Source organism: Polyodon spathula, chromosome 1, assembly GCF_017654505.1.
Source record: "Polyodon spathula isolate WHYD16114869_AA chromosome 1, ASM1765450v1, whole genome shotgun sequence".
NCBI lineage: Eukaryota > Metazoa > Chordata > Actinopteri > Acipenseriformes > Polyodontidae > Polyodon > Polyodon spathula.
The window spans coordinates 50,991,471-51,013,764 of record NC_054534.1 but is presented as its reverse complement, the minus strand read 5'-3'; the positions used below and the strand labels follow the sequence as shown (position 1 = coordinate 51,013,764).

Below are 22,294 nucleotides of genomic sequence, written 5' to 3'. Positions count from 1 at the left end.
GTTTTAGTTATTCTATCTTCGTTATTTGAAAAGACTAAATCAAGGCATGCCTCCCCTCTAGTGGGTGCCTTCACAAATTGTGTTAGGAAGCAGTCATTTGTCATTTCCACCATTTCTATTTCAGACACACACGGTGAGCAGATATTTAACTAATATTCTTATCACAAGTATCACCTATCCCGTTCTCCACTCACCGAACACCCAACCCTGAGTGAATAAAACATGTATCTATATATACTGTTGTGCTGCTTCAATTACTAATTAATTATTCACTTGAATCCCAGCACGTGAATTAATTATGTGCAACCTCGTGCTCACATTTTAACTACTTTAAATGCACGTGAAGTGATGTACAATCCTGTGCCTAAATACAATTATACATTTCTAAACACACGTGAAACAGACCCATTTATATCCCGTGTACCAATGACTATACACCAACATTTAACACACCACACGCAACATATACCAGATAATATACACAGAGGTGGGCACTTTGTCACACAACAACACAGAAATACAACATAATATCAAGTCAAAAACAAGAATATTACAAGATACAATAAACTATGAAAACTAAAATATCAAAGAAAGAATATACCATAATTAATTGAATAAAAGTTATCCTACGTGGAAATGCCATAATATGCATTTGATCTTACTCAAACAACTGTGCCTCTTTATCGGCAGCAGTATCCCAAGCTAAGTGTCTAAGTGTAGCCGAGTCGTATATCTTTCCAAAATTGAAAGTGCTTGACACAGGGGCATGGTTTAAGATTAATATATTTTGGATCTCTGTGAACTTCACAAACTGCAAAATATTACAGGATATTACCTTGTAATGTTTAATTTAAAAACAAGCAACATCACTTGAAAACAAATGAGCTTCCTGCAAACTTGTAATACCAACCTTTTTTCTTAAAAGATTATCTAAGCACTGTGCTCTTTTTATAGGATGATTGGCCCCTTGCAAATTGCAAGAATTAATGACATCACTACCATGGTAAAAAACAGAGATAAAGATCAGGGAGAATGAACGAGTAAAAGGCGTAGCAGTCAGAAAGCAGGAAAATATGACATGAAGAAAGATCACTGACTCGGCACTCGTGAAATAGCAATATCCTACAGGACAGCAGCATAGTAATGACAAAAACACAGCAAAATAAACAGATGGGAGCATGGTTACAAAAATGTAAGGTGATAAAGAAGAGAGCCAGAGGAAGCACACTACATATCAGAAAGCTCAAGCCACAATTAACATCTGTATTACCTTTCGCTCACAGATTCCGCTACCTAATCCCAAAATCTCAGCTTCCCCTTCCCTACCTACTTCTACATCCCTAGCCCCCTCCCCCCATACATTTATCTTTCTTCTTGTTTTAAAGACAAATTGTTGAATAGAAAAAAAGAATGAAACAAATAATAGGTTTCTATAAGTTTATTTTCTACAGCTTAATCAAATGCTACACCTAATATCACCAGTGAATTAAGCTACACAAATTTGAAAAGAAATAATATAGAAAAAAGGGTAATGCTCTCAGAATTGTCTGATATGTTGTATTTCAAGCCCTCAGCACCAGACTGTGTATTTACTGAGCTCTTTTTTCATATAACAAACATGTCAGCTTCCCATTGTATTATGTTTAAAAGTATTCTGGACACGCCTAGAGAAAGCGTATAATATACTGTGTAATATATCAGTAGTCAGTAGAAAAAAATGTCAGTGTTCACTGACACAGAAAGTAACTGACCTCACTTATAAACCACCATGTCTATAAATAATTTAAGCTTGCAATTTACTGTACAGTGTATTTTATTTAATTCCAAAATCAATCAGCCCACAAAATTGTGTTTATGGCAATTTTGATCAGGATCTCAGAGCTTAGAGAACGTGGTTTTGAATCCCAGGCTTAGTTATTAACTCTGGTAACCCCTGGGGTGAACTACTCCCTGTGACAAAGCTTTTGACAATTCCGGCAGTAAAATTGGCTGTCAGGAGGACCCTAATGGAAATCAGACATTCCAAGTCATTTCTCTTAGTAAAACAATGGAACAATAAACTTTTTTTTTGTACTAATAATAAAGATCCAATGATAGAACTTGTTCAAGCACTTTTATGAATGTGCTGTTATAGTGTAGTATATGGAGTGACCACTAGATGGTAGTGTATAGTGTTTGGGAAAATTATGTAAGTGAGGACAGTCTGAGTTTGTCAACATGGAAAAGAAAGTGTTGCCATGCTTTATAAAATTTAAGGGAATGCATAAGATCCCTAATCCAATAAACATAAAAGGGTGGGGCAGCCTGTTTCCATCCAAACACAATGAGGCGTCTAGTCAGAAGGGTTACATAGGCCACGTTGTCTGACTGCAGCCCAGATAGGGGAATTTAGGTACTAAACTGAAAAGTGCAATGTGTGGGGTGTGATCAATGGGCACTTGAAAGGTTTGAGAGAGGGTCTCAAAGACAGAGGTCTAGAATGGAGCCAACCTGGGACAAGACCAGACCATATGGATTAGAGAAGCAGGAGCTAGTTTACATCCGACAGGCTGGATCCAGTTCAGGGTACATTCTAGCCAGTTAGACCTTTGACAAGTGGAGGTGATGTAAAACTTTGAATTGAATGAGCCCATGTCGAGCACAAACCGAAGATGAATGCACATGAGCAAGAATAGTTTGCCAAATGTCATCTGGGAGGTTGAATAAATCTTGTTCCCACAAGGTTTTCAGTGTAGACAGTGAAGGGTAATGCTGAGAAAATATGATGTTATAATTGAATTCCCACGTGGAATCAATAGTACATTTGGGAAGCAATAGAGGAAACTGATCCACTTCACACAAAGTTAAGAATTTGTAGGGAATGAAAAAAAATGTTGTTTTTGGTAGACTGCATTTTAGGGAACGTTATCAATTCTCTTAATGCCCTTACATCAACTGTTGAGCAAAGATGTGAATTGACATTGGGAGTCAGAGCAACAGATTACAGATAAAGAGCTCATTCTCTCTTGTGATGCCTCACCCTATGGAGTAGGTGCTGTCCTTTCACACCACATGCCAGATGGATGGGACAAACCTATTGGATTTAAACAACTGTTTAAATAGCGTACCTGTAATTAGACTGCAGTGGCAATTATCAGAGTATACAAGAGGATACTATACCTAAGGATTAAAGAGGATTTATGAAGCAGTTTTCCTTTTCTGCCATTTTTTTTTTTTTCAATTTAACGATGAGACAAAAAAACAGATTTTGGATTTTCTGGTTCATCCTGGTGGCCCTCGACTACTTCACTAAATGGGCAGAGGCGTACGCTCTTCAAGACCAGGCGGGTGAGGCGGTTGCTGAAGCACTGCAGGAGGGGTGCAGCTGCCTCCCAGAGACCGCAAGGTGGTGCTGCACTGGGATGAGCTGGCCCCCTACCTGGGCTGGAACCAGCAGTTCCTGACAGTTCCCTCCTGTCCCCTCCTGATTTAATCCACTCTGGCAGTGCCCTTTCCACCCCCGTGCTGAGGGCTCCACACAGGGCTCACACCCGCCGAGACAGCATTGCTTCCCGGGTCGCTTTCGGAACTTTGTCCTTATCTCAAGGATGAGGGACGGGGGGGGACGGGGGGCGTGTGGAGTAGCAACCTGGGCACCGTTCTGTGTCTGCTAAACTTTTATGTGTCTTGTTTGTGTGTCTTGTCTGCCTTGTCCTGTGTATGTGTTAGATGTAGTGTAAGGGTGCAATCATGCCACAATACAATGGGGAAAGGAGCGGGGATAAACCTGGTTGGTTCTTCTGAGAGGAGTGGAATTGCTAACACCACCCCCCCCCTAGCTATATCACGTAAGTAATATAATTTAGATTTATTTTTGTAGGGTAGAACAACTTATTGATTTCTGGAATTATCCAAGCAAGCTTTGAGAGAACATGTACAATACTTATTTTTTCATGTAGCATAGCTAATCTACTGCACCAAAGTGGTAGGCTGTGGTATTAATGTGATATAACTTCTTCAGTGATAACATATCTACTGGTCACCATCATCTGTGTTAGACAAAGGCTTTACAGTCAATTGTATTATCTGTTACTAGGCCTAGCACCATTACTACTGATCCTCTTAACATTGTGCTGAAGATATGTGAATTTCACTAAATGTGAGTTCAACCACCACACAAAAGTAAGGCTAGACCATGGTAGTGAAACATTAGCACAGGAAGAAACAGCTGTTTAAACCTTAAAAATCTGCATATGTTGACCTTTTGTTATGAACTTCAGCTCTACAATATAAGTACAGAAATAATGCTCCTATTACAAAGTGTTTAAAGCCATCATCAGTGTATTATATTTAAAATATGAAACTTAAGAAATATACCAGTAATGTTGTAGATGGTTGTTTGAAAAACTGAAATAACCTTGGGCTACCAGATGCCATTATAAGCTAAAAGCTTTGCATGATTGATTATAGTTAGCTGCTGGAGTAAGTTTCTCTTTCACCCTAATCTGCCAACATTCCTATAATGTAAGTTTGGATCTCAAGTGTTATGTTTGACACATTGTTACTAAATAGAAACATGTGATTCTGGGGTGTAAATGAATGCATGTGATTCAACTGAGCAATATGCTGTGAAAGTTATGCATGCTCCTGATTGGTTGCAGGCAACATGCTCTTTCAGAATACTCCAGAATACAGAAGTGTGGAGGTTAAGCTATGATTAAGTGCTGAAGCAGGACTGGGGCCCTGCACATAAGGTGATTGTTTATTGTAAATAAGAGTGTAGTGATTGTATTAGTTGCAACGCACCAACAATCGTGTGTATATCCAATGTTGGAGTTGGGTGAATTGCCCGAGGAACAGAGAGTCCATTTCAGGATAGTAGATCCCACCCCGTATAGCAGACAGGTGTAGAAGTGGGACCTCCAATTGTTAGCCAAGTAGCACGATCCAGTTTCACGGCACCTTTGCTGGTAACATCACATGGGGTTACTGTATGATCATCTCTATGTAACTAAATCTGCGTGCCTGCGGGATGTGTCAATCCCAACCTTCCAGTCTCGGTCTCCTGTCAATCATGGATCCATGTCTCATCATATCATTAATTGATCGCGGGAGTGAGTCCCTTGTTACAAGTGTGTAATAAATGTGGATTGCTGATTTCCTATCTACCTTGTTGACTCCTTTATACTACTCACTAACTGTTGGTAAAAACAGAATAATTCAGCGACGAGGATGGGATTTTTTTTACGTGTTAGGGTCTCCCTAAGTAGAAACAAGCAACAGCAAGGTAGAAGATATATATATATATATATATATATATATATATATATATATATATATATATATATATATATAGAGTATATATTTTAAAACGAGAAGCCTCCAGGAGTTGAGATTCAATTTAATTAATAGCAGGAACATTTCACTACATATGACAAGAGGCTGCGACAGTACAACCTAATTGTGTGATTGTCACAAAGACGGCTGTAGTGGGTGACGTCAGGCAAGAAACAAAGAATAGACAGAGACATGGAGTTTGGTGAAGCTGAGCGCTTGCTTGCGCTCAGCATTTAATAAATGAACAAACATAAAATAAAAGGTTGTACAAAAATAGCAGACAGCACTTGAGGCCAAAATAAACAGACAAACAAAACAAATTAACATGAAACGAAACAGACACTAACAAACAGCAGACGAACAGGCAAACACGGTGAGTTAAATGAATTATTTGCTTTTACTTCTCTTTTTGTTTTCTCCGTCTCCCCACCCGTTCTCCACTCACCGAACACACAACCTCAAGTGAGTGACAACATGTTGCTTTTATGCAGTTGTACCGAGACTCGATTGCTAATCGATCATTCAATAGGAGTCTCGGTACAACTGCACGTGAATTTATTCCCCGTGCTCACATATTATTAGATTTTACTTGCACGTGAAGTGCTGTGCAATCCTTGTGCCTAAATACAAATATACATTTTAAACACTTGTGTTACACAGACCCGTTTATATCCCATGTACCAATGACTATACACCAACATAAGCACACAACATACAACACAAAATACACACAGGGGCGGGCATTTTGTCATATATACCCCCCCATGTGCAAAGCACACATGGCCTCAATGGCCACCCCCGCCCCCCCCTTAAAATCCCAAAAGTCTCGTTCAAAGACCTGGGCCAAGAACAGGGACTTTAAGGGGTTGATGGGTGGCAATGTTGCCAGTAGCCAGGCTGCTACTGGCCATGCTGTCAGCAGACATGCTGACAGTGGGGCAAATCTCTCCTTCCGCTGTACCACTAGCAGCGGAAATGCTGTCAATGGTGCAGCTGTCAGCAGACGTGCTGACAGTTCCCAGACTGACTCCTTTAGCCGGGGTAAGTCCAGCAGCGGAAAAGCTACTGGGGTTGGTGGTCTCCAGACCTCCCCCAAGATCTCCGGCAAAGAAACTGCTGCAGGGGAAGGTGGACTCCTGACCTCTTCCCCCTTTATAGCCGGTAGCACCCTCTGGGGGGACTCCAGCCCCCAGAACTCCTGCAGCGAAATTGCTGCGGGGAAAGGTGGTCTCCTGACCTCTCCCCCCTTTTTCATAGCCGGCAGCTTAGTAGAGTTCCGGCCACACTGACCCCTGTGACCAAGCAGAGCTGACTGCGACCCCTGGCGAAGCAGTTCCAGCGACCCCAGGCGATGGGGAGCGGCTGGCAACCCCAGGCGATGCGGAGCAGCTGGCAACCCCAGACGATGCGAAGCAACAGGCAACCCCAGGCAATGTGAAGCGGCAGGCAACCCCAGGCGATGCGGAGAGGGACAGGCATCCTTGGGCGAAGCAAGACAGGCATCCTTGGGCGAAGCAAGGCAAGGAGTCAGGACAAGCTGGGGTGTTGGCCCTCTTCTCGACCACTGAGGCTGGGCAGTTCTTCCCCGTGCTTCCTTCAGCAGCCTATGCAAGCACTGCTGAGGAAGGCCAGCATCTATTCCTGGTCCTTCTGGTGCAGGGAGAGGGAGAGGCAGCTCCAGCTCCTCTCCTCGTGATGGTGGGGGAAGTGATACCAGCAGGAATTCATCCTCTGCTGGTGGGGGAAGTGACACCAGCAGCCATTCATCCTCTGCTGGTGGGGGAAGTGATACCAGCAGGAATTCATCCTCTGCTGGTGGACGGGGACCCAGCAGGCATTCACCCTCTGCTGGTGGAGGAGGCAGAGGCAGCTCTTGCTGCTTAGCTCCTGCCGGTGGAGGTGGCGGAGGCAGAGGCAGCTCCTGCTACTTTTCTCCTGCCGGTGGAGGTGGCGGAGGCAGAGGCAGCTCCTGCTGCTCTGCTCCTGGCGGTGGAGGTGGCAGAGGCAGAGGAAGTTCCTGCCTGAGTTGGCAGAGGTGTGTAGTCTCCTGGCGATGGAGGTGGGCGCGGCATGTAGTCTCCTGGAGGCAGAGGTGGGAGCAGCGTGAAGTCTTCTGGCAGCAGAGGTGGGAGTAGCGTGTAGTCTACTCTTAATACAGGGGACTGGTGTGGCTCTCTCACACTTGCAGGGGACTGGTGCGGCTCTCCCTCACATGCAAGGGAAGGTGATGGAGGCAGAGGAAGCACCTGCTCCTCTCCTCCAGGTGGTGACGGTAGGAGAAGTGATACCAGCAGACACTCACCCTCTGCTGATGGAGATGGGGTCAGCAGGCATTCTTCCTCTGCTAGTGGAGGTGGCAACAGCAGTCACCCGGGCTTTGGTTTCCCGCGGTCCCCCCGTCTGGGCGCTGGACGCTCACGGTTCCCCCGCTAGGCGCTGGACGCTCACTGTCCCCCCCTCTGGGCGCTGGACGCTCATGGTCGCACGGGCTACTCCCACAGAGGCATTACTTCCGCCTCTGTATATTGTGTGGTGCAGGTGGCCAACGTGTGCCCATACGCCCCACAGCCAGGGCACAGCTCCTCTGTGAGGTTCTTTAAAAAAACCTCCCAACTGTCATCCCCGACCTCCTCCTGCTGTTGCTGCGGATGCTGCTGCAGATCTTTTCTGCCCCGGGCACGTGGTGTCTGTCTGCCCCTGGGCCAGTTCCTCCTCCTCCTCTTGGAAGGGGCAGATAGCCACCACGTGCCTGTACACCCCGCAGGCAAGGCACCAGCCTTGGTCATCCAGACTACTGAGGAGCTCCTCCAGGTCCGTGCAGCCATCTCTCCAGCCTTCCTTTTTTTTTTTTTTTTTTTTTTTAAACAAGAAACTGCAGTTCCTGCTCTGGTCTGCATCTAGGAGGCGCTGGTAATCCCATGATGACACCACGTGTCACAAAAACGGCTGAAGTGGGGGACATCAGACCAGAAACAGGAACCAGGAAATAAACAAAGAGAGGTAGAGTATGGTGGACCTGAGCAAATGGTCTCGCTCAGCATTTAATAGTGCACAGACATCCAGAAAATAAAAGGTTGCAAGACAAACAAACACAGGACACGGCATTGGTAGCCAAAACAAAGAGATGAAACAAAATGGACTAACACTAAACAAACACAATGAGCTATTTTTAACTATTATTACTATTATTATTATTATTACCTCCGTCTCCAATCCCTTCTCCACTCACCGAACACACAACCCTGAGTGAGTGAAAACATGCTGCTTTTATGCAGCTGTGTCGAGACTCAATTGCTAATCAATCATTCAATTGGAGTCGCGGTACAACTGCACGTGAATTAATAAAATTCCCCATGCTCACATATTATTACATTTTACTTGCACGTGAAGTGCTGTGCAATCCACGTGCCTAAATACAAATATACATTTTAAACACTTGTGTTACACAGACACATTTATATCCCATGTACCAATTAACACAACAACATTAACATACAACATACAACACAAAATACACACAGGGGCGGGCACTTTGCCACAATGACAGTGAGTCCTATCTAGGCTCAGTGGAATGGTCCCAAATCAGCGACAACTGGCAAGCACTTAGTAGATGGGCAGAGTTAGCAATCTGCTCTTTGTTGGGTGTACAAAGAGAGTGACTTCCCTCTCACTTACTGCTATGTCCTCCAAATACGTTCTCAGAGAGCAGGGACTGCTCGGGAACCTCAGCCAAGATTGGAAAATAGAGTGTGCCTATTACTGCCGTGACTTACATCTGATAATAGTAAATACTAATCTGTGTTACAATACTAACCAAATTGCGCACAGTCAAAGCAGCAAGATTTTTTGATGATGTTTCTGATAGACTTCCTAATAATATGACACATCATATTTGTGGTTGGGTCCACTGCATAAGGGGAGTGGGGGATTGTTAAATAAATTCACTATAAAAAGAAAAATCTGGTGAACGTTTTAATTTTTTATTTAATTAAAAAATAAAAATACTGTCCTTTACATTGCTGTACAAATATATTTGTATGTGTTAACTATCCTGTTCAGAGACTTACTACTTAACTTCTTTGGGAGATTGGTATTATTGTTTCTTCATGCGACCGTCACTGCCAATAGGGATTCTAGTGTGTTTTATAAAACATGAATCTAAAGTATACTTTTAGCTATTTTAAATTTACATTAAGGCTTACATCTTGATTAGTATCACCAAAAAAAACAGTTTCAAATATAATATTAATAATAGAGGAATGAGCAGTTAAACTGATACTGCAGTTTTCCCCCTTGAACAAATTTGTGTAGCCCTTGCCTTCCCCCACCTATTCGCGTCTATGTTTCTGGGTATCACCTCTGCTACGGCATCTGTTCATGATAGTTTACCAGATCAGTCTTCAATGTAGTTTGGATATAAGATGATTAAACCTATAGTTTTTTCAGGTTTCTATGTAATATTAATTTATTGAGTGAGAGATTGCAGGATGAAATGTCTCCTCAAACCATGAACAAGTAAATATTTTCATGGCTATTTAAGAACATAAGAAAGTTTACAAATGAGAGGAGGCCATTCGGCCCATCTTGCTCGTTTGGTTGTTAGTAGCTTATTGATCCCAGAATCTCATCAAGCAGCTTCTTGAAAAAGAGATGTAGACGGCAAAGAGAGAATTAAACATAACAGTTATCAATTTCATCCTTCTACTCACCTGAGGTTTCATCCACTCGCTCCTCCACAACATGGTCTCTCTGATGGACCCACTCACTGTTGCACTTGAAGTAGATCTGGGTGGCGGGGGTTGCCTTGCAGTAAAGGTTCACTGGCTTGTTCTTTACAATGTAGGCTTCCTCTGGCTCCATGAGGAAGTGGGGTAGGGGCTCTGGTGGGTCAGAAGGGAATGTTTCAGGCAGCTCTCCAAGGAAATCATCCTCTGCAAAACAAGATCAAAAACATGGCTACATTAACAACAAAAATAGAGGTAGCACACTAAAACTGTCGCTTTGTTATTCCCCGACCCTGTCATTTTATTTTTATTTTGACAAGGGTTTACAACAAAGTTCTAAGTTCCGTGCAGTGGGTGTTATTTTATCATAATTAAGGCGGGGCTATGCTAATATATCATATAGTATCCGTCAAAAAAACACTTGAAACGCATAGTTCCAAAATCTAGAAAACTATTGTACAATGACAATATGATGACATTAAAATTCTAATAAAAGATCAATCCATTCTGGGTGCTGGTGAACCTATGACAGTCAAGATTTTTTTAACAGTATTTTTGTGGCACCTTCACAACTTTATCATCACCTTAACAACTCATGTAAATTATTTAAAAAACTCTAACCGGTATAAGAATAGTCTAAAAATTTAAATAAAAACTTTTAACAAATCCTTGTATGTGACTGTTTGCCTGTCCTTATGCACAGTACCTAATTACATATAGATATTTAATATAAACAATATGACTGATTAATCAATTTGTAGACATACTGTCACACATAAATTACTGATGCGGGTAAAGATCAATTTAGATACAGCAGCTTCCAGTCTGTAATAGCATTCCTGACAGTGTGACTGCCCAGAAAGACAATATGAGTGATTAAGCAATAATACCAGTAAATATAATAGGTTTTCAGCTATTTCACCATTAATCTTTTTGGGGCTTTAATCTATGACTCCCCAGATATCCTAGATTTTGGTTAAGCTTTCCATTACAAACTATACAGACTACAGTAGTGCATGGAGTGAAATATATTGTCACTTGGCCCTTGACAGCATAAAGCCTAGTTATTTATATAACACTGTTTTCAGCTCTGCTACTGAAGTGCCTAAAATTCAACCACTGACAGCATTGCATTCTGGCTGACTGACCAGCACAGGGAGCTAAATCAAAGTTAAAGTCCAGACTTGCTTTCAACTTCATCTATGTTTTATATTTACAGTGGCAAAGGGGTATGCAGTATATAATTTTACATGTGTTTGTGACAGTTCTTTTGTTGCATGTGCAACTTCTTGAAAACTGAAGGCAACAAACAACCCAAATTGACACATTGGTAACCAAAAACTACAAAACAACAAGAAAATTATTATATTTTAGTAACTGTTTTGAGTAACTGTCTAACCATATACCATATGGCTATTCACCACTCGCATCCATCCTTCTCTGTAGAAATTATACAAACACTGATTTAAATTGGTCATGCTGCTTTAAGAGACAGAGGTAGAGGTGTCCATTCTAGTTAAAGAATAAACAGTTAATTTTAACCCTATTTATTTATTAAGTCATTGTCTATCAATTTGATAGCTGGAAACATGTGAACTGGTTTTATGTACCAGCTGGTTACCCAGTTAGAAACCAATATGCATGTGTTAAAATTCCCAAATCTTGTTTGTGACGAGCATTCCAGGTAATTTCAGTATTTTTTATTTTTTTTTAAATGTATTTATTTTTTGCTGTGGGAGAATAAACAGAGATTTGCTATGAGATAGTTGTACATTTACAGACTACTTTATAAACAATGTGTACTGCTGAGCTTCAGTTCCTATAGAAGAACAAAGCAAACATCTTTAGAGAAAGACAGTTATCTTACATGTGCATCAACTGTACAAAGCTATCAGTTAATAAGCAACCTTATCAGGCTGCAGGAACCATAAATTCCAGTTGAGCTCCTGAACTGAACTACTTTCTCATTGAGTGGTGAAAAGTGGAGGTTCTACACCTTCCTCACATCAGACAGACCGAGCATTTGCCCCCAAAGTTGATCATCATTATATGTGCTACGAGCAGTAATGTTGTACCAACTGCTTCAAAGCAGAACCTGCTTTTTAAACTTGTATTTCTTGTCTTCTGCTGCACCTGATCTCAAGGTGGTTCAAGAACGGTGATTTGTGGCATTGAATGTTCCATCAAGCTCTTGGCAACACTGTGACCAAGTATATTGCCAGCTCTCAGCTTTTCTATTTTTTATTATATTCTTCTTCAAAAGAAGTGTGTGTTTGTGAAAGAAAGAGTCCTTGTGTCTGCGTGCTTCATATTTGTTTTGTGTGTGGGCATACTCTTGTGTCAAACCCAATGCTGATATAAACAGATACAATAAAGTGATTTAGCCAGCACCTGAATACTGAAAACATTTATTATGCTTAAAGATAAATGTATGCTATTATTTTTTATTTGCATTAGTGGTATAGTTTATAGATTAAGGTATACATGTTATTCAAATGTGAATTCATCAGTATAGAAAGCACACCGTTTTTGTTTGATCTACAACAAAGGTGTTTGGGTGTTTTCGATGAGTGCATCTGTGTATGCAATTCAGTTTAGTACTGTATTGATGTAAAGCTGTAGGTGCCTGTGCTTTTCACTACTCTAGGGGTCAGGTTGTTTTTAGTCCCTCTGTTTAGCATTAAAACATCAGGCAATTATGTACTGTCGGCTGAGAACTATAGTGTAATTATGGGGGCGAAGTGATTTACATTACTGTAGTGACAGTATTGCAGAAGTGCAGGATCAATGAAAAAAACAAATGTATTTCATATCTGCCCAAAGGTATGTGAGCTAACCACCCACTAAGCAATTTATAAATTGCATTATAGCACTGCCACAATTAGTACTCATAATGGTTGACACGAGGTCAGCAAATCATTAATCCTCAGGGGAATGTAATTTCCTGAACATTGTAAAGGCCTCACTTCATTTTGATACCTCAGGCACATTGACCCACCCTTTTAACCTAGCTAACTAATTAAAGGTGGACTCATCTCAGACATCCACAGTTTTCATTAGGCCTGTATTCCCAGGTCCTTTAGGCTATCCCTATCAGATCCACCATTTTCAAAAGCTTTCAGTGTGCAATTTAAAAGGGACAGTTTGTCCTTAGAGCTACATGGATATGAAACAGAGCAGCAATTCCATCATGACAGTTGACTCTCTAAACTTTACTTTTAAGTGACAAAGCTGACTTACGTAAATGAGATTAAGAAGACTGAATAGACAAAGGATGGTCTGTTTAAATTTCTGTTTCAACAAGCCTATGTATACATTTTGGACATATGCTCACCTGCACAAAAGCTCAGTACCAAAGGTTATGCCAACCTTATTCCAGACTCTAAAAATAAATTGCACCTAAAACACATATAAAAATGATTTCTACAAACGAAATTCTTTCCTGCCAAAAATATGCAATGTTGGAAATATGTAACGTTAACCAGATTAGATGAGTGGTTAGAATGGGTCATGGCATTAATATGAGAGGCCATGGGTTTTCTCCCAGTCAGGGCTAGCTCAGCCCTTGCTAGTCTGAAAATGAGCACTCTGGAACCTGCCTATTGGGAGGGCTGGGAAAAGATGCTACCTGGTTAGAAGCCAATGGGGTCACTATGTTCCATAATATACCTGCTAGAGAAGAGAAAGATGCCAGTGAAACCATGCAACCCCTCAGCATGCAAGTCAGCTCTGATCTTCAAATGGTTTCAATAATAGGAAACAGAATTATCACTGCTAGCCTCATGATAATACAGAAGCTCCTAACCGCAAGACATCCCAGGAGAGACTTCTCCTTTTAAGTTTTTTTTCAGACTGAGCAGTGTGAGAATTACAGTTCTACATTAGCTCAGAGATTAACAACAAACACAGCTTATTTTTTTTAACTCAAGACATTTACACGAGAAAAATGTCTCCTGTAAAATGCTTTTTTGAGTTTCCATTTGCTCAATTTATTTTACTCGAGTAAACCGGGCTTTTCACCCGATATCATGCAAATGAATGGGAAAGGTGGAGGTTGATATGTAAATTAGCTATGTGTAAAGTATTCATGCTGTTTTTGAAGATTACTAGTGAAATTTTGTGAAAATGTTGTTTCTATGCGCAGAGAACTAGTACACAAGTGAATCTATGCTGCTGTAATAAAGCAAAATACCTTGTACCTGGTTGGTTAATAATGTGTTTTACTGCTCTTGCCCAAATTGCTTTTCAAATGCCATTAGTAGTGAATACTGTTTCAACTAATGTATCTTACGACTCATTAATTAAAAATAAATAAGGTTTATAATAAAACTGACCAAAAGGTATTGCAGATCACAATGGCTGAAAACCGGCGGAGACGTTATATATATATATATATATATATATATATATATATATATATATATATCCCTTTCATTCAGGCAATACTGCATATAGGGGATCAGGTGATACTGCATAGACTACCCTGGCTTAGAAACCCTACGTGTCCAGATGGCTGACAGCTGCTGAGGAAGCATTCAACACCACGCTTTGGCAAATATGGGTAGTGGGCACTTGAAAGGGAAGTGGCGGATACTGGTGAAATGGACTGAAGTGCAACATTAGTTTGTTCCTAAAATTGGCACAGCCTGCTGTGAGACAGATGGGGAAGGTTACCAGTGTTGCCAAGTCCCATAAGAAAAAAAAAAGCAACACTGCCTTTCAAAACAAGCAAACCCATGCTAGAGTATGGGTGTTTAATCAAGTTCCAACCAGCGACTCTCAAAAACAAGTCCAATTCTGCTTATTATAAGCGGACTTGGCAACTGTGAAGGTTACCTCGGCTGCAAGTTTCAATTGGACAGGAGCGATCTGAGGAGTCTTGTGCTGTCAAAGATTCTCTCCTTTCTTTTAAGTTGTGTTGGATTTACTGTTGTGTCAAATATTAATGATGCAAACAAATAAAATATAGTCAATACGTTCATTTTCAATTTTATTTGGTCAGTTCTGAAAGAGCATCAACAACTTGTTGGATGTTGTTGCACTGTTCTGGGCGATCAACGTGGAGGGCAGACAGGTGTTGTCTTTGGACATAGCTGGGATCAAAAAAAGTACTGGAATTAATTCAGTTAGACATTTAAGCAGCAAGGGTATTCTCAAACAATTGCTTTAATACTATAACAAGGGCATAACGCAGTTCATGGTAAGTGGTTTTATATAGAACTATACAACATGACAGACTAGACACAGCAAAACACAATAATAAAAAAAAGCAGCCCGCATTATCATTAAGGTGAACGACACCACTGCTAACCATAAAATCGCCTATCAGCCTCTACTTTCTGCCGTTTTGGAATCTACAGTAACAACTGATCTGCTCCCTTGCAATATTTATAGTTAAGAATAAGCACACTCATTAACATTTACACGTGAAATGCAGGTTTCCATGCAAAACTGGACGTTGATTTTCCTGTGTGTTTCGAACATTTACACAAGATTTACCCTATCCCTATCTTTGGCTGTTTTTTTCCGGCCACAATTATTTCATGTGTAAATTGGCCCTCATGGAAACCCCACAATTCACTGCATTTTTATTACTGTTCTGTCCTGTGCAGGACTCTTCTAACAAAATCATTATGAATCATCGAATTGGCCACCTTTATAACCCACTACCTCTAACTAAAAGCCTGCTTTACTGAATCATAAAGCATATTTTATAGAAACATTAAAACTATTTGTACTAGAGAAATATATCTATAAATTCCTAAGTAGGCAAAACGGTCCTGGAATAACTTTAAATCACATTAGGACTCCATTAGCTAAACTTCAGCAAAATATATATCTGTCTACTCCCAGACAGGGGCCAAAAGAACTTCATAAAATATGATAGCTTGCACATTAAAATGCAAGTCATTCAACCACTCCCAGAGCTAAAGCAGATGCAAGGCCAAAATGAGGAGTTGTTTTAAAAAGTGGTCAAATATTCCTAACCGTATTTTACAGTGGAACAGCATGCCAACAAAGCTGTGTGCAAATACACAAAATTCATAACGTTCCAACTTCAACAAAAAAAAACACTTTACACAAAACAACCTTCATGATGACCTGAGAGGTCAGACTGTTGAATAATGACAACATTAAACTTCTTTCACTGCGGATAAATAGCATGGCTGTAAGAACCATAAAACTTAATAATGAAAACACACAGGGTGTCCCTTTTAAATACACATACTTATAACAAACAGCCTCTGTATAACCTGAATGGGGTTGCTGTCAAACTTCTTGAGAGGGGGGCAATTTATCCCCAGGTGTCAACTGTTGGTGGAAATCCTTACTAATACTAATACTAAATACTAAAAATACAAGCACAGAATCTTTGACCTTCTGGGTCAGAGATGAGTTAACTACATATATACTAAGCTAACACATTTATAGAACCTGTGACTTTACTGTGCTCAACAAAACAGTCAAATGATTGAACTAGGTAACAGGGCAGCAGTTGGGATCAAATAATCAAGCATGAATTTTTAAAATTATAGTATTGTACATCCTGCACCAACAGTAGACTAATCAAGTATCCATTACAAGTACTAATCAATACACAATAACAGAAAAAAGCTTCTGTGAAAGATACTTCAGGCAATGACTGCATAACCTTTAGGGAGTTATAGACTTGGGCAGGGGCAATGTGAAATGCTACGTATGTCTTGTGCGTATTGAATCCAGTCAGAATAAGCACATTGTTTTGAAGTGAATATTTCCAAAAGCTAATTTGATGAAATTAGAAAGGGGGTATTTATATCAGGAAGTCAAAAATTACTTTTAGCAAAATGCTCAGTGTTTAGTGCAGTAGTGTGTTCATGTTAATCACACCGCCCGATGCGACCGTCGCATCTCAAAGGAGGAGGTCAGGTCGCAAACAAATCTTTGTGAGCGGGCATCACACACTGTCTGATTGTAATCGCAGTAAGGAACTGTGACAGAAAGACAATGATTCTTGGTGCATAAAGTGCAGTGGCAATGGGGCAAATCAATGACAATAGGCAAAAATATAAGGCTATGGCAGTACTATCTACAATTTTGGCTAGAAGGTGGTGTGATCGTGAAACCAACATATAACTGGGGACATGCATCTATTCTCTCTTTGATAATACACACACACACACACACACACACACACACACACACACACACACACACAGATACATATATAAAGTATTCCATTGGTTTGTACACAATGTTCGTGCCGACATCTTTTGAAAACAAGCCCTGACAGCCCCATAAGCATTGTAATTTTTAGGCAAGATATTTACAGAATACTTAAAAATTGCTGCTACAACCATGATTCATTTATTATTAATAGTGTTTTAATTAAATTGTTCCTAATCACATTTTTGTTTACAATGTAGGGAACATACTGTGGCACCCAAACGCTTACAATGAAAACATATATTATGTTTTCCCTTCATTGTACATAAAACCATGATTTGGTATAATTTAATTACAATGCTATTCATAAAATATTCATATAGCACCAGTTTTTAAATACTGTATTCTGTAAATATTTCTTCTAACAGTACTATGCTTATGGGGCTGTCAGGGTTTGTTTTCAAAAGATGTCGACATGGACATTGTGTACAAACCAATGGAATGGTGTGTGTGTGTGTGTGTGTGTATATATATATATATTTTATTTTTTAATAAAGAGAGAAAACATGCATGTCTGTCTCCTGTCATATGATTGAACACGATGAACTCATTGGTTGCAGACTTTGAGACTTGCGATCGAGTATAACACACTGCCTGATGCAAAGGAATCGAATTGCAAAATATTAAACATGTTTCAACATGTTTTCAACTTTGCGGTCAATTGGCGTCGTTATCGCATCGTATCAGACAGTGTGTCCAGGGCTTAAGACAATGAAAGCTTGTTGATGGGCAGTCACTGTACGATATGAACACACTCAATAGGTCTGGAATAGGGATTTAGGGGTTGATTTGGAAAATGGAAAAACACATACAAGCATTGCAAGTAACAGTCGTAAGAGTGATTACAGCAGCGGCCCAGCTGCCTGCTCAGCTCAATAATAGGCCTGAAGTTATTTAAAAATGTAAAGGTAGAAAAAACACTGAACTGATTAAACTATTAACACTGAACATTTAAACTCCAGAAAGTAAACTTACCTAGAAAATACTACACATTTTCAATAGAAGCAACATCATACAATTAAAATCTTTGAGTTGTTTTTTTTTTAGCCCACAGACTACAGTAACCAAGGCACAGCTATATAAATATGAAAATTAGCCATGTGCGCGCTCAGTGCATTGTCAGCAGATGGCTGGGTGTTTACAGAGTTAACCTCGCCCAACAGAAAGGAAACATACACCAGTACAGCTGTGGTTTTAGTTGAAAGGAGAATCAACATTGTTAATCTGATTGCCAAGTCACAAAGTACTATAACGTGGTTAAAAAAAAAAAAAAAAAAAAAAAAAAAAAAAAAACATTTTACAGGATTTTTCTTGCTTACCCCTGACGAGAGCTCACTTACCGCAGTTTGAAAATCACTGGTACAGGGAACAGCAATATATGTGCAGAGTAAATTTAGGAAACTGAATGCTTGCTATAAAAATATACATAACAAACAACTTTTGTGCACATATTGTATTTCCCATGTACTGTAAATGATTTACAGTACCTACTAATGAGATAGACAGCTGTCCAACCTCACATGGCTCTGATTAGATGCACATTATTGCACATTGGTATTCTCTGTTTATGAATACAAATGTGAGACTTGATATTTCCTCTGCAAAAGAAATGATTACCCACCATTTCCTGTGGTTATGTGGTGGGTGGCTGGAGGGCTAAATACCAGGGAGAGGTTTAGGTTTCCTCTTCCTACTGCCCTTGGTGAGTGACAGTTGTAGGGGTCAATGCAATGGCAGCTTCCCAAGCCCTGGAGTAACTGGGAATCACATCCAATCACCAAGCACGGGCAGCCTCACTGGTACCACAGCAAGAAGAGAAACCAGGCCTACAGTGGGGTTCTTGTCTATTTACCACATGTGTTCCCCAATGCAATTATTCATATCTATTCAAAATGTGGCATCATCCAATATCTGTCTCCTGACAGAAGGACGATTGGTCTGTCAGATGCAATTAGCTGAAAGTGGGACCCAACACCAGTTCTCAGTACTAGCTTGTAGGAACTTAATAACAATATACTTTGAGAAAATGCCTGTGTTAACAGCTTTTTATCAAATTGACAGATCCAAATAGATAGCTCTCTGATTAAATAGAAACAACGGACACAATTTACGCAGAGTGCTAAAGACTAGTAAGCAGGACGTATTGCTTTCAGCTTACTTGCTTTGCATGGCCTCTAGGGTGAAGTTCCTATACCCAACCACACTACTGTGTCCCCCAGCTTTAAAACTGGGAAAAAAGCACATCACATCTTGAAAAGGAATGTAGCTTTTCAAGAACATGTGGATTAAATTGAAGTATATACTTATTTCATTTATTTATTTAAAAATAATATACAACTCACAGCAACAACACATTGTTTATGTAATATTAGCTTTGTGATCCATCTTTGAATTCAGTAGCCAGCCCGTGGATCAATGTGGAATGTATATGGTTTAGTCCTTATTCAGAACAGATAGACAACCTGCTTACTTAATGGCAAGGCAGTGCACATTGATTTGTAAGGTTATCAATTTGTCTATGAGACATTACCCATCTTACCAAAGTTCTGTTATAGAGGCAGAAAACAACGTGCATGCCTGTAAGGAAACAGCAATTTCTCTACTATCTGTAAAAAAACATGACACCCAAAAGGCAGCTGTTTCAACAGCGTCCTTATTTTCTACCTGTGAACTTGATACTTGATCTACACAGTATAAAGACATACAGTAGCTTAAATCACAGAATAGAAAGTGTGTGTAATGGAACTGTTGTACTGCACATACATACATGTCAATAATCCTTCTTTTTAACCCTATTTATCTGTGCAACTACTGTATTATACATTCTCCATTACATCAATTCTGTATAGCTTAAACCAATGGAAACTAAATCATTTTCTCAATTTACTGTAAAAGGTCTTTAAAAATCACTAGAAACTAGCAAAGCCACATCTCCTGGACTATTTATGGCTTCCTGCCATAAAGGACACTCATAGCTTAATTCTTTTGCATTGATTAAGCAATCTATAGATTCACCCCTGAGCTTTTTTTTTTTTTTTTTTAACTAAATCATACAACAATTCTGTGGTACAAGCATAAAAAAAAAGATCTACTACTGCCCATTGTTTTATTCTAATTAATACAAGCTTACTAAAAGAGATTATGATTGACTGCTTTCATTAGGAAATCATTGGCCCTTTCCCAGTGGAATATCCTGGGTAGAAATTTGCTAAATGTGAACATATTTCATCTTTGAAATGTCATGCCACAATGGGCAGGGCTAAGGATATGGTTTATTTAACCCTCAATTACAATTTTAAAGGCTACATTACCTTAAGTAAATGGGTTAAATGGGTTAATCTGTAACTATTATCCACCAAAAAAAGTTAATGAAGTACTATCCATGGGTCCAGTGGACCCATCGTGTATTTGGGCTAAGAAACAGACAAACTAAATCAATTTAACAAGCATTACAGTTCAGCAAAAGAAAACAACACTATTCAAACATTTCACAATAGTTTCATTGCTCAGATGCAATTTGGACACGTGACAGGCACATTTTTACACAAGGTGCAGGAGGTGTTGGTCTTTGGATCCTTCGATGATGGAATATCATCTGCAGGGATAGGGCCAGCATGCAGCAGAGTTCCAAGGATATCCGCTGTAAGGGAGTGGAGTTTTGGCCATTCTGCACTCCATAAAGGGACGAGCTAGGGCTTTCCAAGCACCTTGAGGAATTCAGAGCATGTTGGACTCATTTATCCCACCATTGTTTAGGAGGGCACGATATAGTGCCATTGGCCAAAATAAGTAAAAGAAATATATATGTTTATGAAAAATGTATCTGAGTAAATTTGGACAAACTTTGTTTATTCCTTTTGTGACATATCAACTTCATATGACTAAAACTAAATCCTAGTAGCTGCAAAAATTATGAATTGTATGACTGACCACGAAATGTCCTGTAACACAGTTCTCTTACAGTGGCTTACCTTGGAGAGAGACAAACAACTAGAATCCATCCAGAAAGCTTTTAAAAATGTAAATTCCAAGTCTTACCTAACAAGTGATACGATTCTAGTGAATCCATAAAAATTGATTTTATCTACCTCACAGATGCACACAGTGCATTATTGGAAAACTGATATAAAGATATGGTTATGACATGCATTAAATGAGAAACAGGCATGTTTCAGATAATTTATTTATTTAATCTCAAACGAAATTGAATTTTATCTTATTTGGTATCTTAAATAAAAAAAAAAACTTTGCAGTTGTGCAAAGTCCCTCTGCCCTGACTTGTCTCTATCGATGATTCAATCTAATACTTTAAACCCACCCCAACTACTGAGTGGCAGCAAATTCCTACATTTCTCGTGGAGAATTGTACATGCTTGCGAGATATAAAACGAGATTACAGTTGTTGTTCTTGCTCGCAAGATTTAAAGCTATATTACAGTTTGATAGGGAGGATTTTGGAAAGTAACCGTCATTTCAGTATATTAAAAGTGAAAGCCCCCCAAAAAACTAGCCGTTAAAAATAAACACAAAAAAATGAAATGAATAAATACTGAAAAATAGAAGCCCTATATATAGAGCACTGGGAAGTATTATGTATTAGAAAGTATACACCTGCACTCTCAAAAATCAGTTCAGTACTTTAGCTATTAAACAAATAATGTCCAAGACATTGTGCCATTATCGAAAGAAAAAGGTCTGCTTCCCAGACTGGGAAACTGATTGAATATGAGTGCACTTATAAAATAAGGAAAAACTACTCTGAAGCTCAGATCAGAATCCATGATCCAATTTACAATCACTGTACCCAGTATCTAGCCTGAATCACAATACATCTATGGTCCTTCTCAACTTAATATGGGTCCATTGTACAACTCCTTGTGTGCCAATCTATTGTAGAGGTCAGTATTAGCCAGGTTTACAAAACATTGACTGTAGAAACCTGCACCTGGACTTTTCACTATTTGATGGATGTACTAAAATAATTGGAATATAAAGGGAATCAAACCAAAAAATGATGGCGGCTAGATCTTTGATAAGCGAGTGTTGTT

The 22,294-nt window shown here is 39.6% G+C and overlaps 1 protein-coding gene across 2 annotated transcripts in view; it reads right to left on the bottom strand.

The window, feature by feature from the left end:
* The window catches only part of LOC121319547 (netrin receptor UNC5C-like), a 296,899-nt gene that overhangs the window by 121,098 nt on the left and 153,507 nt on the right, over positions 1-22,294 (bottom strand). For both annotated transcript variants that reach the window (XM_041257112.1, XM_041257122.1), the window contains exon 2: positions 10,026-10,247. In XM_041257112.1, coding sequence (XP_041113046.1) covers positions 10,026-10,247 — 222 coding nt within the window. The remainder of the gene's footprint in view (positions 1-10,025; positions 10,248-22,294) is intronic.